This window comes from Coregonus lavaretus (assembly GCF_964263955.1).
Source record: "Coregonus lavaretus genome assembly, chromosome: 1".
In the NCBI taxonomy this organism is placed as follows: domain Eukaryota; kingdom Metazoa; phylum Chordata; class Actinopteri; order Salmoniformes; family Salmonidae; genus Coregonus; species Coregonus lavaretus.
This window is the reverse complement of record NC_139988.1, coordinates 58861590-58879630: the sequence shown is the minus strand read 5'-3', so window position 1 is coordinate 58879630 and position 18041 is coordinate 58861590. Positions and strand designations below refer to the sequence as shown.

Here is an 18041-nt window from a genome sequence, read left to right as displayed (position 1 = left end):
TTCAGGTTATATCGATATAGGACTTGTTTTACTGTGGATATAAATACTTCTGTACCTGTTTCCTCCAGCATCTTCACAAGGTCCTTTGCTGTTGTTCTGGGATTGATTTGCACTTTTCGCACCAAAGTACGTTCATCTCTAGGAGACAGAACGCGTCTCCTTCCTGAGCGGTATGACGGCTGCGTAGTCCCATGGTGTTTATACTTGCGTACTATTGTTTGTACAGATGAACGTGGAGGTCTACAATTTTTTTTCTGAGGTCTTGGCTGATTTCTGTTGATTTTCCCATGATGTCAAGCAAAGAGGTACTGAGTTTGAAGGTAGGCCTTGAAATACATCCACAGGTACACCTCCACCTCCACCTGACTCAAATGATGTCAATTAGCCTATCAGAAGCTTCTAAAGCCATGACATCATTTTCTGGAATTTTCCAAGCTGTTTAAAGGCACAGTCAACTTAATGTATGTAAACTTCTGACCCACTGGAATTGTGATAGCGAATTACAAGTGAAATAATCTGTCTGTAAACAATTGTTGGAAAAATGACTTGTGTCATGCACAAAGTAGATGTCCTAACCGACTTGCCAAAACTATAGTTTGTTAACAAGAAATTTGTGGAGTGGTTGAAAAACGAGTTTTAATGACTCCAACCTAAGTGTATGTAAACTTCCAACTTCAACTGTAGATGTAGGAGTCATGCAAGTTATAAAGTATATTAAAATATATGTTACAAGGTCTGTTACTGTGTTTTTATCTTATAATAGTAAGGTTAATTCCATCTAATGAGTGCCAAAACATGTGGGATATGAACTTGTTTGGATCTACTGTACCCGTCCACAGCACTTCAATACCAGGCAGCAGCTTCTCGCCCACTGTGTGCAGGTAGGGGGACTGGGCCACATTGGGGTAGCAGAACGTTCCACAGTACTCTGGTTTAGGGAAATACAAAGAAAAACATACATGAACTCTATCTTCCTTCGACTTTGAATTCAGCCCAAATTTCAGTAACAACATACATAGATACAGGGTGTATGTGTTACCTGTGGGGCAGAATAGGAAGGTCTCAGGCTCTCCCAGGTACTGAAAGATCTCGTTGGTGATAGACACCTGGGCATGGGCAAAGGAGCTGAACACTTCCTTGTCTGCGGGGCACATGTTGTGGTCGATGTCGTCAAACAGTAAGGCAAATGACTTGCAGCCAAAGTGAGTCACCTAAGGGAGAGAATGAATTTCATGTTACGACTCCGGTAAATGAGTGAGTGCAGACAGTCAAGGATGTAGATAAGACAGTACTCCTCTAACACAATCCTAAAAATCTCAATCAGCACATTAGCAGTTGGTATTAGCAGAAAGGTAAGGAAGAAGGAGAGATGCATTTTTTAAAACAGGTTGTGTTACCTGGTCCAGTTTCCTCTTGAGTGTGGACACTTCTTTCTGGTTAGAGAAGGTGATGTCTAGGCCCGGGGAGATGGCATAGATGAACTCGGTCCCATACTCCTTTGCAGCACTGATCAGGGTCATCAGTTGTTCTATAAGAGAGAGATGCATTAGTTACAGATACTATTTCACATCAGTGTGACACTCACTCAGTATTGATGTGAAATATGTGAGGCTTGGTTTGTTTATTACATATTTGTATGTATATGTGACAGGAATCATTTCAACCCATGGCCATGATGAGACAGCCTCACCTGCTTCTTCTACTGAGTACATCTCTCTCCAGAACATCCTGTGTTTGTAGTCATCTTTAGGAGCGTAGAGGTATGTGTTCAAGCCCCATTTCTGCTGTCTGGGGAAAAACACATATTGTGATTAACACATGCTTTGTGCGACATGGTTTGCTTTGTTTATCATATAATATATTGTCAAAATAGATTTAAGCCACTTCTAATTTGATGATATTGAAAACTTCAGTACATTCACTGATTCCATTATGATAGAGCACTAGTCAACACCATATGCCAGCCTGCTGGACATAACTATTATATTACCTCCTGAACAGCTCTTTCCTTTGTTCCATTGTCCATGGCCGGCCGTAGAAGCCTGTTGCAAACAAAATAAGAAAGATTGTCATTTAAGCCCTTGTTCTACTTACCCAGAGGCTTGTGGATACTATGTCTCCACGTGCAGTATGAAGGAAGTTAGCGGTAGTTTCGCGAGCCAATGCTAACTAGCGAGCGCAATGACTGGATAAAAATGGTATCCACGAGTTCATCCGACTCTGGGTAAGTAGAAAAATTTGAGAATCTTAAATTAAAGAATCTCGCAGTATCCCTTAACACACACACAGCAAACATTCCAGGCCTGCAGACATCCACCCTTATCTATTCCCCTGGCAGTGTACATTCAGCTGCCACGTGTTTGCCCTGAAGACAGTATGGGTGTTGCTTTGGGCTCCTCCTTGATCAGTGTTTTCCACACATAGCAAGAGGCTGTTGTTTAGCAGTGTTTTTTGTAGCGCATGTGCTGGTAGAGTTTGCAAAACAAAAACCAACTGGATTGATGAAAATAATAATGATATCATTCTGCCAGGTCATATCATTGGGCTACTTTGTAGTTAAAATTTAATTGAGAAGGTTTTTGGGAAAGCCTTTCCATCTCCCAGAAGGTTGTTCACATTAGCATAATTGCTAAAGGCTACACAAAGTAGGTAGACTTGCGCACCGCACACACACACACAGGCAGGGGCATTCTCAATGCCTCTTCAGAAAGTTGCAGGAAATATGAATCACTGATGCATTATGTTAATGTATTATGATAAAATTGGGCAAATTAATTCATTTTCAATACATTTAGTTGATTCCCTACTAAGGTCAAGATATTTTTTTATATTGTTGAATTCCGTTTTAATGCCAGGATTCCGTGAGGGTCACAATTATCATATTTGGACCAGAAGGAGCTCTCCATTACTTATTGTTCCTGCAGTGATGATTGACCATCTTTTTCTGATGTTTTCATTATTTTAAATTGTCAGTTAAAATCGGCAAAAAGGCTTATTTTGGACAGATTTAGGCGAGAGTGAAACCTCTCGCTTCCGCTCTTCCTCTCTGCAGCGTTTCTCTGTCATCACTCGCTTTGTGACTGACATGCGTCTATCCTATCAATAGATCGCTAGAAGATGCATATCGTTCATTCCAGCAGAAGAGGGCTCGACGGACTAGCGAATTAAAACTTTTAAATGAAAAGTAGCCTAGTTAATAAGAAGTGTAAAATGTATCCGGCTGAAAATGTGTCTGTAACCGGCTGATTAGCCGACAGCCAGCGCTAATGAAAAACACTGCCTTGATGCGATGCTCTTTGGGCTTGTTCGACATTGCTGCCTACAGTGTAGGCGACTGACTGATCTACAAATCACATTGCAACATAAATAACGACTCATTCCTTGTAGATCAGACAGTCACAATTTACCCCAGATATATCAAGGTTTTGATGCACTCGAACACGGCCATTGAAGGAGTTCTATTAACCTGAGCCGCGGTGCACCGGTCTATAGCCTGTGACGTAAATAGCCAAAAGCGGAAGGAGCGCCCTTTTCAAATGAACAGTAATCTGCGCACCTCGGTCATGTTGTCAACAAGGCAGCATGGTGCATTGTCCAGAAACATACAACATATTGAAGTCGGAAGTTTACATACACTTAGGTTGGAGTCATTAAAACTAGTTTTTCAACCACTCCACAAATGTCTTGTTAACAAACAATGGTTTTGGCAAGTCGGTTAGGACATCTACTTTGTTCATGACACAAGTCATTTTTCCAACAATTGTTTACAGACAGATTATTTCACTTATAATTCACTGTATCACAATTCCAGTGGGTCAGAAGTTTACATACACTAAGTTGACTGTGCCTTTAAACAGCTTGGAAAATTCCAGAAAATGATGTCATGCCTTTAGAAGCTTCTGATAGGCTAATTGACACCATTTGAGTCAATTGGAGGTGTACCTGTGGATGTATTTCAAGGCCTACCTTCAAACTCAGTGCCTCTTTGCTTGACATCATGGGAAAATCAACAGAAATCAGCCAAGACCTCAGAAATTTTTTTCCAAATGCCTGAAGGTACCACATTCATCTGTACAAACAATAGTATGCAAGTGGAAACACCATGGGACCACGCAGCCGTCATACCGCTCAGGAAGGAGATGAGTTCTGTCTCCTAGAGATTAACGTACTTTGTTGCGAAAAGTGCAAATCAATCCCAGAACAACAGCAAAGGACCTTGTAAAGATGCTGGAGGAAACAGGTACAAAAGTATCTACAGTGAGCTCCATAATTCATTGGACAGTGACCATTGTTTTGTTATTTTGGTTCTGTACTCTAGCACTTTGAGTTTGAAAGGATACAATGACAATGAGGGTGAAGTGCAGACTGTCAGCTTTAATTTGAGGGTATTTTCCTACATATCGGATGAACCGTTTAGAAATGACAGCACCTTTTGTACATGGTCCCCCCATTTTAAGTATCTGTTAAATTGGCTTCACAGATGTGTGTCGTTAGGCAGGGGTATTCATTTGTGTCGTTAGTCAATGCAGGAGAGCTGTTGATGAATAGTATTGATTCTAGACTTTGCTATTGCCTTTGGAGGTTGTTGTTGGGGTGTGACAACATGAGGAAGACAGCAGTGTCGATGCAAATGAAGCTGGCCGTCATAACGCTCAGAAATGAAAACAGGAACATTGCAAAAACCCTGGCCATGCCCAAGTCAACAGTTTGGTTCATCATTAACAAGAAGAAGAAAAAAACCGGTGAACTCAATTATGTCAAAAGACCCGGTAGACCGAGGAAGACCACTGTAGTGGATGACCGGAGAATACTCTACATGGTGAAGAAAACCCCCTGACAACAGCCCAACAGATCAAAAACACTCTCCTGGATGCAGGTGTAGATGTGTCAAAGTCTACCATACAGTGGGGAGAACAAGTATTTGATACACTGCCGATTTTGCAGGTTTTCCTACTTACAAAGCATGTAGAGGTCTGTAATTTTTATCATAGGTACACTTCAACTGTGAGAGACGGAATCTAAAACAAAAATCCAGAAAATCACATTGTATGATTTTTAAGTAATTAATTTGCATTTTATTGCATGACATAAGTATTTGATACATCAGAAAAGCAGAACTTAATATTTGGTACAGAAAACGTTGTTTGCAATTACGTTTCCTGTAGGTCTTGACCAGGTTTGCACACACTGCAGCAGGGATTTTGGCCCACTCCTCCATACAGACCTTCTCCAGATCCTTCAGGTTTCGGGGCTGTCGCTGGGCAATACGGACTTTCAGCTCCCTCCAAAGATGTTCTATTGGGTTCAGGTCTGGAGACTGGCTAGGCCACTCCAGGACCTTGAGATGCTTCTTACGGAGCAACTCCTTAGTTGCCCTGGCTGTGTGTTTCAGGTCATTGTCATGCTGGAAGACCCAGCCACGACCCATCTTCAATGCTCTTACTGAGGCAAGATCTCGCGATTCATGACCCCATCCAGCCTCCCTTCATTACGGTGCAGTCGTCCTATCCGCTTTGCAGAAAAGCATCCCCAAAGAATGATGTTTCCACCTCCATGCTTCACGGTTGGGATGGTGTTCTTGGGGTTGTACTCATCCTTCTTCTTCCTCCAAACACGGCGAGTGGAGTTTAGACCAAAAAGCTCTATTTTTGTCTCATCAGACCACATGACCTTCTCCCATTCCTCCTCTGGATCATCCAGATGGTCATTGGCAAACTTCAGACGGGCCTGGACATGCGCTGGCTTGAGCAGGGGGACCTTGCGTGCGCTGCAGGATTTTAATCCATGACGGCGTAGTGTGTTACTAATGGTTTTCTTTGAGACTGTGGTCCCAGCTCTCTTCAGGTCATTGACCAGGTCCTGCTGTGTAGTTCTGGGCTGATCCCTCACCTTCTTCATGATCATTGATGCCCCACGAGGTGAGATCTTGCATGGAGACCGAGGGTGATTGACCGTCATCTTGAACTTCTTCCATTTTCTAATAATTGCGCCAACAGTTGTTGCCTTCTCACCAAGCTGCTTGCCTATTGTCCTGTAGCCCATCCCAGCCTTGTGCAGGTCTACAATTTTATCCCTGATGTCCTTACACAGCTCTCTGGTCTTGGCCATTGTGGAGAGGTTGGAGTCTGTTTGATTGAGTGTGTGGACAGGTGTCTTTTATACAGGTAACGAGTTCAAACAAGTGCAGTTAATACAGGTAATGAGTGGAGAACAGGAGGGCTTCTTAAAGAAAAACTAACAGGTCTGTGAGAGCCGGAATTCTTACTGGTTAGTAGGTGATCAAATACTTACGTCATGCAATAAAATGCAAATGATTTACTTAAAAATCATACTATGTGATTTTCTGGATTTTTGTTTTAGATTCCATCTCTCACAGTTGAAGTGTACCTATGATAAAAATTACAGACCTCTACATGCTTTGTAAGTAGGAAAACCTGCAAAATCGGCAGTGTATCAAATACTTGTTCTCCCCACTGTACGTAGAAGTCTACACCAGCAGGACTACAGAGGGTACACTACAAGATGCAAACCACTGATAAGCCTGAAGAACAGAAAGGCGAGATTACAGTTTGCTAAAAAGCACCTAAAAAGAGCCCCAAGAGATGAACATGTACCAGAGTGATGGAAAGGGGAAAGTGTGGAGAAAAGAAATGCCCATGATCCAAAGCATACCACCTCATCCGTGAAGCATAGTGGAGGGGGTGTTATGGCTTGGGCCTGTATGGCTGCCAGTGGAACAGGCTCACTTGTCTTCATCCAAAAAGTTGAAAATCCTTAACTGGCCGAGTCAATCACCGGATCTGAATCCAATTGAACATGCATTTTACATGCTGAAGAGTGGCGCAGTGGTCTAAGGCACTGCATCGCAGTGCTAACTGTGCCACTAGAGATCCTGGTTCGAATCCAGGCTCTGTCGCAGCCGGCCGCGACCGGGAGACTCATGGGCTGCGCACAATTGGCCCAGCGTCGTCCAGGGTAGGGGAGGGAATGGCCGGCAGGGATGTAGCTCAGTTGATAGAGCATGGTGTTTGCAACGCCAGGGTTGTGGGTTCAATTCCCACGGGGGGCCAGTATAAAAAAAATATGTATTCACTAACTGTAAGTCGCTCTGGATAAGAGCGTCTGCTAAATGACTAAAATGTAAATGTAAAATGAGACTGAAGGCAATAAGTCCCCGAAACAAGCAGGAACTGAAGATGGCTGCAGTACAGGCCTGGCAGAGCATCACCAGGGAAGATACCCAGCGTCTGGTGATGTCGATGCATCGCAGACTTCAAGCACTACTGAGCCTCAATTTTTCTTCTGAGGTCTTGGCTGATTTCTTTTGATTTTCCCATGATGTCAAGCAAAGAGGCACTGAGTTTGAAGGTAGGCCTTGACATACATCCACAGGTACACCTCCAATTGACTCAAATGATGTCAAAGCCTATGACATCATTTTCTGCAATTTTCCAAGCTGTTTAAAGGCACAGTCAACTTAGTGTATGTAAACTTCTGACCCACTGGAATTGTGATACAGTGAATTATAAGTGAAATAATGTCTGTAAACAATTGTTGGAAAAATGACTTGTGTCATGCACAAAGTAGATGTCCTAACCGACTTGCCAAAACCATTATTTGTTAACAAGACATTTGTGGAGTGGTTGAAAAAAACGATTTTTAATGACTCCAACTGTAGCTAGGGTCCCATTTCAAGCTTCTGCAGAAGCCATTATCGAAGCTGGGCCCGGTTTCCTGATAGCGATGGAACTTTGGCTAACGAGTGTTTTAACGACGCATCATTCCTACAACGGCCGAAGATGTAACATATGTTTCTCAAAACACAACACAGAGAGAACGTTCGCTAAGTGCGTCGTTGAGGCAGGTGAGATACTTTCGAAAGGCAGGGCAGGATGGATATAGGTCTGTAACAGTTTGGATCTACAGTGTCACCCCCTTTGAAGAGGGGGATGACCGCGGCAGCTTTCCAATCTCTGTGGATCTCAGATGATACGAAAGAGAGGTTGAACAGGCTAGTAATAAGGGTTGCTACAATTTCGGCGGCTAATTTTAGAAAGAAAGGGTCCAGATTGTCTAGCCCAGCTGATTTGTAGGGGTCCAGATTTTGCAGCTCTTTCTGAACATCAGCTATCTGAATTTGGGTGAAGGAGAAGCAGGGGGGGGGGGGCAGAGCTGGTGGCCGGGGTAGGGGTAGCCAGGTGGAAAGCATGGCCAGCTGTAGCAAAATGCTTATTGAAATTTATCGGTGGTGACAGTGTTTCCTAGCCTCAGTGCAGTGGGCAGCTGGGAGGAGATGCTCTTATTCTCCATGGACTTTAGTGTCCCAAAACTTTTTGGTGTTAGTGCTTGAAAAAGCTAACCTTTGCTTTCCTAACTGATTGTGTATATTGGTTCCTGACTTCCCTGAAAAGTTGCATATCGCGGGGGCTGTTCGATGATAATGCAGTACGCCACAGGATGTTTTTGTGCTGGTCAAGGGCAGTCAATTCTGGGGTGAACCAGGGGCTATATCAGTTCTTAGTTCTGAATTTTTTGAATGGGGCATGCTTATTTAAGATGAAGAGGAAAGCACTTTTAAAGAACAACCAGGCATCCTCTACTGACGGAATGAGGTCAATATCCATCCAGGATACCCGGGCCAGGTAAATTAGAAAGGCCTGCTCGCTAAAGTGTTTTAGGGAGCATTTGACAGTGATGAGGGGTGGTCGTTTGACCGCGGACCCATTATGGACGCAGGCAATGAGGCAGTGATCGCTGAGATCCTGGTTGAAGACAGCGGATGTGTATTTAGAGGGTAAATTAGTCAGGATGATATCTATGAGGATGTCCATATTTACGGTTTTAGGGTTGTACCTGGTAGGTTCCTTGATCATTTGTGTGAGATTGAGGGCATCTAGTTTGGATTGTAGGATGGCCGGGGTGTTAAGCATATCCCAGTTTAGGTCAACAAGCAGTACGAACTCTGAGGATAGATGGGGGGCAATCAATTCACATACGGTGTCCAGGGCACAGCTGGGGGCTGAGGGGGGTCTGTAGCAAGCGGCAACAGTGAGAGACTTATTTCTGGAAAGGTGGATTTTTAGAAGTAGAAGCTCAAACTGTTTGGGCACAGACCTGGATAGTATGATAGAGCTCTGCAGGCTCTCTCTACAGTAGATTGCAACTCCGCCCCCTTTGGCAGTTCTATCTAGATGGAAAATGTTGTAGTTGGGGATGGACATTTCTGAATTTTTGGTGGCCTTCCTAAGCCTTGATTCAGACACTGCTAGAACATCAGGGTTGGTGGAGTGTGCTAACGCAGAGTAGCTAGCGTTTTCACAAGAGACTGTTTACATCGTAGATAGAAGCAGGCCATTGGCTGCCTTCATCACGAGGGGTATGTACGGGAGTTCTGGTTGGTTTAGTAGGCAGAGTGTTGAAAAATACTTGTTATTAGAAAATGTGCAAGAATTGAAGGTGCCAACAAATGTTATACTCAATGTTTTACTGTCATTACAAAAAAAATCTGAGAGGTGGATAAACCATGTGATTCTATGTTTAGGTGAGATATTCTGTGTATACAGTGACACAGGAGGGCAAAAAAGCATCTAGCGACGCACTTCGCTGTTCTACGAGTGGTCTGATTCAGGCGTTAGATTACGAGCATTTAAGTACAACATTAATGGCTTCACCTAATTTCAGTTTGTGACAAAACAAGCAAGTATAGTGTAGGGAATCATTGTACCATCTAAAGCGCTGTGAAATGTATTTTCCATAACCAAAAATATTGTATTTTCAGCTGTTTGAAGCTGGTGTACAAAACGTAATAAAGGGGAAGCTAAGAAATAGTCCTGTGTAGCTCAGTTGGTAGAGCATGGTGTTTGCAACGCCAGGGTTGTGGGTTTGATTCCCACGGGGGGCCAGTATAAAAAAAAAACATGTATGCAGTCACTAACTGTAAGTCTGCTAAATGACGTTAAAAAAAAACATTTGCTCACATAGAACAGATCTACCACTTCTTAGGAGAAGGGTGCAATTGTGGCCTGCAATTCGGGGCATTCCTGCATGTGGGCATTCCTGCATCTGCAGGAACCCCTCTATACTTCTCTATTGGTACATTTTGAAGCTAGGACAGGCGGGAGGTGGGAGCGATCCAGTACAGTAGGTGGTGTTAATGTACAATAAACGTTGTATGCCAGCCACTGATAAACCACACAGAGGAGGGGGGGGGGCACAACGGTAGCTAGGTAGCCATACTCCGGTAGACCCTGTCCTTCGTCCTCGCCTGTCGGGCACTGTTTTCTCGCAGTTCTGTTAATGACAGCGTGGGCAGGTGTTCGGCAGGCGGGAGCAAAGGACACTGTGTGCTAGCTTAGCCAGCTAGTCCGGTACACAGCAGGCGGGAGGCAGGGGTGACACTGTGTGCTATAGTTAGTGAACACATGGTGTCGCCCCAGCCTCCCGCCTGCTGTGCTAGCGGGGGGGGGGGGTGGACGTGCGGCGCGACCGGTAGACAGTGTCCTTTCGCCCCGCCCATCAGGCACCGTTTTCCCACATTTCTGTTAATGACAGTGAGTGCAGGTGTTCGGGAGGCGGGAGAAAATAACCCTGTCTACTGGTGTCGCTCCCGCTCGCTAACAAGGAGGACTCCGGGAGGCGCAAAAAACTCTGATAATACATTCAATGGGAGGCTCGAGGGGGGGTGTTCATGAAGGAACCAATGGGATGCTCCGGGAGAGGGGCGTTCCTGCAGATGCAGGAATGGCCACATGCAGGAACAACCCGAATTGTGGGCTGCAGTTGCACACGATCGCTTCTTATAGACTTGCTTTCAATGAGAATGACAGATCTATAACTCACATTTCTATGTGAATTTGATCAGGTGGCCCAAAAAGTTACATATTGCAGCTTTAAGATGCTCCTAAGAAGTTTCTAATGATAGCCTTAAGATGCTTTTGGGAAACCAGGCCCTGATCGATTAAAAAATAACAACATCCAGGATGGGTCATCGACCTTGAGTAGTTGTTAATAGCACAATACAGTGTTAATAAGAGTCCTGCATAATCACAATCATTCTCTAATTATTCTGGCATTCTTTCTGCATCTGACTAGTCTGCAAATCCTATATGCATCAAAATCATAACACGAAAATCACTAGCTATAGCAAATCAACGTGCTTTTTTCAATATAATATGTTCTGCTCACCCTCCACGACTCCACTGATGAATTTCCTGCGGCCCGATAGTTCCACCCCGATGCTTCTCGTTTCTTCCACTGAGCCAGGGGCTTCGGAACCAGCCTCAGACGGCCCCGAGTTTGGGCTCGCCTCAACCTCCACTTGAGACGTCCCCACCACCGCCTTACCTTTCTGAACCATTTCTATAGACTGTCTGTTGTAAAAAAAACTTGTTTGAACAAGAGGGGAGTCTGACCTGAAACTCCGACAATAGGAGGTTAGCAGGCCATCGCGAGGACTTGAAAGGAGAGGGGAAATACACCGTGTAGTTTACTAACGTGTAACGTTAGTTTACTGACAATCCCCGGCGTTGTTCACAGGCCGCAGTGTGCAAAAATATTGCTCGACTTGTCTGTCCAAATTAGGTTCTTGCGAACAATTTTCTAGTAAAACGAAACGACAGCTACTAGCTTCAGTTAGTTGCCAATCTGTCAAAAAAAAATTTACTAGCTAACGTAACGTTGCTGGCAATGCTGACTATCGTCGTGTACCACTGTGCTAAAATACTTCATTCAGAATAAATATCATATAATATTGTATTTGTTGACATACTCGTGCGGTAAAATAATATAATCACGATTAATCAATGAACGTTATGATTATTTCCGTTGAATATCTAGTCGTCTTCTAGATTTTCCCTGGTTTTCGCAGCTTCTTCCTGTTTACACCGATTGCGCATGCTCAAAAGACTGGATCAAACCAGTCACAACCGGACTTTTGTGGCAAAACACAATTCCATAACCAAGATAGTAGAGTAGAGTTCCACAACCAAGATAGTGGAGTTCTTCTTCTTCGTTGGGGTTGGGTTGGCGGATCGCATCCTCCTTTTAGGTGCATACACCGCCACCTACTGTACTGGAGTGTGAGACCAGTCACGGCCTACCAACATTAACTTCCAGTAATACAAAATTAGGAAAAAGGAAAAGGAAAACTACCTTGCCAACTATTAGGCTATTTCCACTATTTAACCCTATCTAATCCTACTTCAACGGTCTGGGAGGACAGAACACTACCACTCAACACCCCCTGCAAATCTTCTGCAGTAAAACCTCTCAATCCTAAGTACTTCTCTGCAGCTGCCGCCACCCTCACCCTGTACCCATCTTTCTCTACCACTCTCTTCACTGCTTCAGGATACGACACCTTCTGTACTACTCTAACCCTGGCAACCTCAACCTGCCTTTCTCTCATCGGACACCTCCGATCTTCAGTCCCATGGGCATTGGGGTCACCAGACCTGGGCTTTCAGGGCTCTAGCCCCGAATGATTTTTTTCTCAGCCTTGACTCTTTTGCCCTGCTGGGATGGTGTAAAACAAACTAGCCTACACTGCATTACACACTGCAATGAATACTCCAATCATGTGCCTTCTTCTTGTTCTTGTTCTTCTTCGATGGGGTTTAACGGCATTTGGCATCCAATTTTAATGGTGCATTACCGCCACCAGCTGGACGGGGTGTTGAATAAGAAACAACAAAAATACATTTTGGGAAAGGGGGAAAACGACATCATACAAAAGAAAACCCATCACACTCCTTCAATCAAAGTCCACTCCAAAATACATCCCTACACAGGCTCAGGGGCCTGTGATATGGGTACGTTCACCGCCAGGATTTCTTGCACGGCCTCGGCTGTGAAATCACGAGGACCCAAAAAGCGTTCAGCAGCATTCACAATCATTCCAATTTTCTTAGACTTCTTCTCCGCTTGTGCTGTACAGTTGCAATAAATAATACAAAGTCCACCTTTTTAACATGTAGCATTTCACTATCCCTCGGGTGATGAGAAACCGTCACTGGTCGTGGGGGCTCTACTACCATTGCTTCTTCCCCGTCACTGGTTCCTTCCAATTTTCTCACCGCCTCCAGATAGGAGACACGCTGGACACGCCTTACCCTTGCCACTTCATTCTCCTTCACCCTAACAGGGCACTCCAAGAATTCAGGCGCATGTTCACCTCCACAGTTGCAACCTTTCCCTTCTGCACACACTTGACACATGACCAAATCTTTTACATTCATGACACTGAAGGGGCTTGTGCACAAAAGCTCTTACAGGGTATCTCATGAATCCTAACTTTACATGAGAAGGGAGAGACTCTTCATCAAAGAACAGTAGCATGGATGAAGTGAATTTATTTTCTCCGTCCACCATACAGGTCAGTCGACGTGCTAATCATGTGCCCTGCCCTGCCCTGCCTTTTTAGTGCTGCCTAAAACCAGCATTTCTGTGTACAGTGGCACTTCAGGAGGCGGAGTCAAAGTGGTTTTCCAAAGTCATTTTTGATTCGTCCAAATAAATTATATTTTGGCGCGCACGGGCGACTGTTCACTCTGTGTTTTACCCGAGCAGAAGACAAGCGGTCGAGCATGGCTTCTTCAGCGAAAAGACGAGCAGTTGGAAAGGGAGTAAGTCCCGATGATAGTGAGGATAACAGCTCGGATGAGGGATCGGAAGACGATGGTGATTCAGGAGAGAAAGACAGCGGATCAGAAGAGGAGAGCAATGAAGAGGTCAAGGCCGAGGATAGAATAGACGCCGGAAGGGAAAGGAGGGGGAAAATGGGGTCCTTACAGAAGGCAAGAAACAGATATAGGTTTGGAGAAATGCAGTATAATCATAAGGAGACGTATACTTGGATGAATGAGGAGGAATGGAGGGAAAAAGAGAGGCAGAGGAAGTCTAAGAGAGAGATGGAGGAAGATTGTGAGTTTGAGTCAGTTAAAAATGGCGGGAAAAAGGGAGAAGGTTTGTTAAAGAAGAGTGGTAGGAAATGTAAGCAAAGTGAGCTGAAGACAGAAGTAGAAATGGAAGTGTGTCACGATCGTCGTATACAGAGGAGGACCAAGGCGCAGCGTTGCAGGCAAACATACTCTTTATTAGAGACACGATCAAAACAACAAAACGATAACGTGACAGTTCACGGTCTAACACAAACAGACTAGAAACAAGATCCCACAACATATGTGGGCAAATAGCCTCTATAAATATGGCTCCCAATCAGAGACAACCAGCCACAGCTGACACTCGTTGCCTCTGATTGGGAACCACTCTGGCCAACACAGAAATACAACCTATAGAATATCCACACCCTGGCTCAACATATAGAGTCCCAGAGCCAGGGTGTGACAGTACCCCCCCCCCCTAAAGGCGCGGACTGCGACCGCGCCTAAACGTACACACACCAGGGGAGGGCTGGGTGGGCATTCCTCCTCGGAGGCGGTTCCGGCTCCGGGCTTGACCACCACCCTTCCACCATCCCCCCGTGGCGCCCCTGGTCCGGTCTGGCCCCGCTGGCTGGAGCTGGACCGGACATCGTAGAAGCGGACCGCTTTGGCTCCGGTGACCCAGGCACGGGTTGTGCTGGACTGACAACGCGCACCCCTGGCTTGGTGCGTGGAGCCGGAACGGGCCGGACCGGGCTGACGACTCGCACCCCTGGCTTGGTGCGTGGAGTAGGAACGGGCCGGACCGGGCTGACGATGCGCACCCCTGGCTTGGTGCGTGGAGTAGGAACGGGCCGGACCGGGCTGACGATGCGCACCCCTGGCTTGGTGCGAGGAGCAGGGACAGGCCGGACCGGGCTGGCGACGCACACCGTAGGCTTGGTGCGTGGAGTAGGAACGGGCCGGACCGGGCTGACGACTCGCACCCCTGGCTTGGTGCGTGGAGTAGGAACGGGCCGGACCGGGCTGACGATGCGCACCCCTGGCTTGGTGCGAGGAGCAGGGACAGGCCGGACCGGGCTGGCGACGCACACCGTAGGCTTGGTGCGTGGAGCAGGGACAGGCCGGACCGGGCTGGCGACGCACACCGTAGGCTTGGTGCGTGGAGCAGGGACAGGCCGGACCGGGCTGGCGACGCACACCGTAGGCTTGGTGCGTGGAGCAGGGACAGGCCGGACCGGGCTGGCGACGCACACCGTAGGCTTGGTGCGTGGAGCAGGGACAGGCCGGACGGGGCTGGCGACGCACACCGTAGGCTTGGTGCGTGGAGCAGGGACAGGCCGGACCGGGCTGGCGACGCACACCGTAGGCTTGGTGCGTGGAGCAGGGACAGGCCGGACCGGGCTGGCGACGCACACCGTAGGCTTGGTGCGTGGAGCAGGGACAGGCCGGACCGGGCTGGCGACGCACACCGTAGGCTTGGTGCGTGGAGCAGGGACAGGCCGGACCGGGATGTGGAGACGGATAGGAGACCTGGAGTGAAGAGCTGCCACAACCCGTCCTGGCTGAATGCCTACCTTCACACACTCTGTGTGAGGCATCAGCACAGGACGTACAGGGCTGTGTACCCGTACTGGCATAACAGCACGTGACACTGGCGCAGGATATCCGGGACCGAGGAGAGGCACTGGAGGCCACGAGCGCTGAGCCGGCACACTCCGTCCTGGCTGCATGCCCACCTTCGCACAACACGTGCGGGGTGCTCGCACAGGACGTACCGGACTATGCCGGACCACTCGTGGCACAGTGCGCAGCTCCGCATACCGCGGAACCTGCCCAGTCTCATGCTGCCATGCCTGAGTACGGGGAGTTGGCTCTGCTCTCCATCAAGGCTCCGCCAACCTGCCTTCTGGCCCCCAAAACCCGGTGGCCTCCTCTCCTAATCTCCCAATTCGCCCTGTGGCAGCCTCCTGCTGCCCAGTCGCCCATGCCGTGTGCCCCCCCCTAAAAAATTATTGGGGGTGCCTCTCGCCTGTCCGACCACGGCCCGGTTGACGCCGCTTCTCCACTCCTGCCTGGGTCTCCCCCTTCATCGCCTTCCGGTACCGGACGGCCTCCTCCTTCGTAATCTGCCCCCAGCCGAGGAGGACATCCACCAGCGTTACCTCCTGCGTGTGTTCCTGGACACGCTGCTTGGTCCTGGTTTGGTAGGATCTTCTGTCACGATCGTCGTATACAGAGGAGGACCAAGGCGCAGCGTTGCAGGCAAACATACTCTTTATTAGAGACACGATCAAAACGATAACGTGACAGTTCACGGTCTAACACAAACAGACTAGAAACAAGATCCCACAACATATGTGGGCAAATAGCCTCTATAAATATGGCTCCCAATCAGAGACAACCAGCCACAGCTGACACTCGTTGCCTCTGATTGGGAACCACTCTGGCCAACACAGAAATACAACCTATAGAATATCCACACCCTGGCTCAACATATAGAGTCCTAGAGCCAGGGTGTGACAAAGTGAATGAGGGTGATGTTTCGGAGGTGGAAGGTGTGGTGAAGTACTCGGAGCCCGAGGATTGCACAGCGGGTCAGGATAAAGATTAGTCTGTGACAGTAGGAGTGAAGTTTGTGGAAAAAATAGATCCTTGCCTTTTGGCTGATCCAATTGTGGTTTCAAGATGGGTGAAAAGAGCGTTGGGTAAAGTGGAATCGGTGAGGGTAACCAGAAGTGGTCTAGTGATAATTGTTTGTGTTTCTGTTGGGCAGAGGGAGAAGGCGCTCAGAGTTAAACAAATGGGGGAAAGAATTGTGAATTGTTTCGCTCTTAAGAAAAGGGCGCCATTGAGAGGAGTGATTACTGGAGTAGCAGTGAATGTAAAAGTTGACCAACTGAAGGGGAAGATTCCCGATGTGTGATGCTCATCGTTTGGTGCGACGTAAACAGGGTGGCGAGAGTGGGGAAACAGAAGAGTCATTGTCTGTACTTTTGAGTTTTGAAGTTGAGTCTTTGCCTGAGAAAGTGAGGTTAGGATATATGTTATCCAGTGCGAGCATATGTGCCGAATACCTTAAGATGTTACAGGTGTCAAACTTATGGGCATGTGGCAGCAGTGTGTAGGAGGGAGATTCCAAGGTGTGAAAAGTGTGCAGAAGGGCATGAGACAAAGGAGTGTGAAGCAGTGGGGAAAGTGGTGGTGTGTGCTAATTGTAGGGGTGGACATGGGGCTGGGGATCAGACATGTCCAGTGTGAGAGAAGCAGGTTGAGGTATCCAGGGTAAGAGTAGAGAAGAAGTTGTCATATGCGGAGGCAGTGAAGAAAGTAGAGGAAGATGAGTCAAGGGGGAGGGATCCTGAGAGAAATGGTGTGAGTAGTAGAGATGTACCAGTACAGAGAGATAAACCAAAAAGTGATATATGGTTCAACAAGATTGGATTTTTAGCGTTTATAGCAATGGTTATTCATTGTACTGCAGGGATGGAATGCAAATCGAAGAAAATTGAGGTGGTGGTGGCAGCTGCAGAGAGGTATTTGGGTGTGTGAGACTTGACAGCAGAAGAGTTACAGGGAGTGTTAAGTGGTGATGTCCTTCAATTCAGGTTGAGGGCATGAGGTAGGAGTGAGTGTATTTAAACAGTGGAGAAGGGTGGGGTTAATTATTAGTTGTAGTGTTGAAGGTGTGAGTGTAGTGTTAGATGGTAGGATATTTCTTTGCTTTGGTTTATTTTTCAAGGAAAGATAAGGGAGTTGAACTCCAGTCTAGTAGGTGGTGGTAATGCAACAAATTGGATGCCAACCGCCGTTAAACCACATTGAAGAAGAAGAAGAAGATGTTCACTCTGTGAGGGAGAGAGCCCAAAGTTGAGAAGGAGAACAAGAGGTAAACTTTTATCTTGCTATTACTATAGTACATGTTGTTAGCCCATGATGATGTTATTCAGAGTTATTGACCTCACAGTAAGCCATATTCGAGGAACTTTCCTTTCAAGATGTTGACTCAAAAGCTGTACTGACAGATAACGTTAAGCTAACTAACTAACGTTAGGGACTACCCAGTCCAGCTAGCAGTGCTGCTAACATTTAAACATAATCGAAAGGATGGCAGCCTAAAATCCTGCTATATTGCAAGTAACTGGAACATTATTTCATGCA

General features: G+C 46.6%; 1 protein-coding gene across 1 annotated transcript in view; it reads right to left on the bottom strand.

The window, feature by feature from the left end:
* LOC311135382 (protein O-GlcNAcase-like) overlaps positions 1 to 11446 on the bottom strand; it is a 44909-nt gene extending 33463 nt beyond the window's left edge. The window contains exons 1-6 of the mRNA XM_084169318.1: positions 11185 to 11446; positions 1991 to 2042; positions 1691 to 1788; positions 1398 to 1528; positions 1040 to 1211; positions 830 to 928 (exon numbers count right to left, since the gene is read on the bottom strand). Coding sequence (XP_084025444.1) covers positions 830 to 928; positions 1040 to 1211; positions 1398 to 1528; positions 1691 to 1788; positions 1991 to 2042; positions 11185 to 11356 — 724 coding nt within the window. The 5' untranslated portion in view covers positions 11357 to 11446. The remainder of the gene's footprint in view (positions 1 to 829; positions 929 to 1039; positions 1212 to 1397; positions 1529 to 1690; positions 1789 to 1990; positions 2043 to 11184) is intronic.
* Positions 11447 to 18041: the final 6595 nt, after the last annotated feature.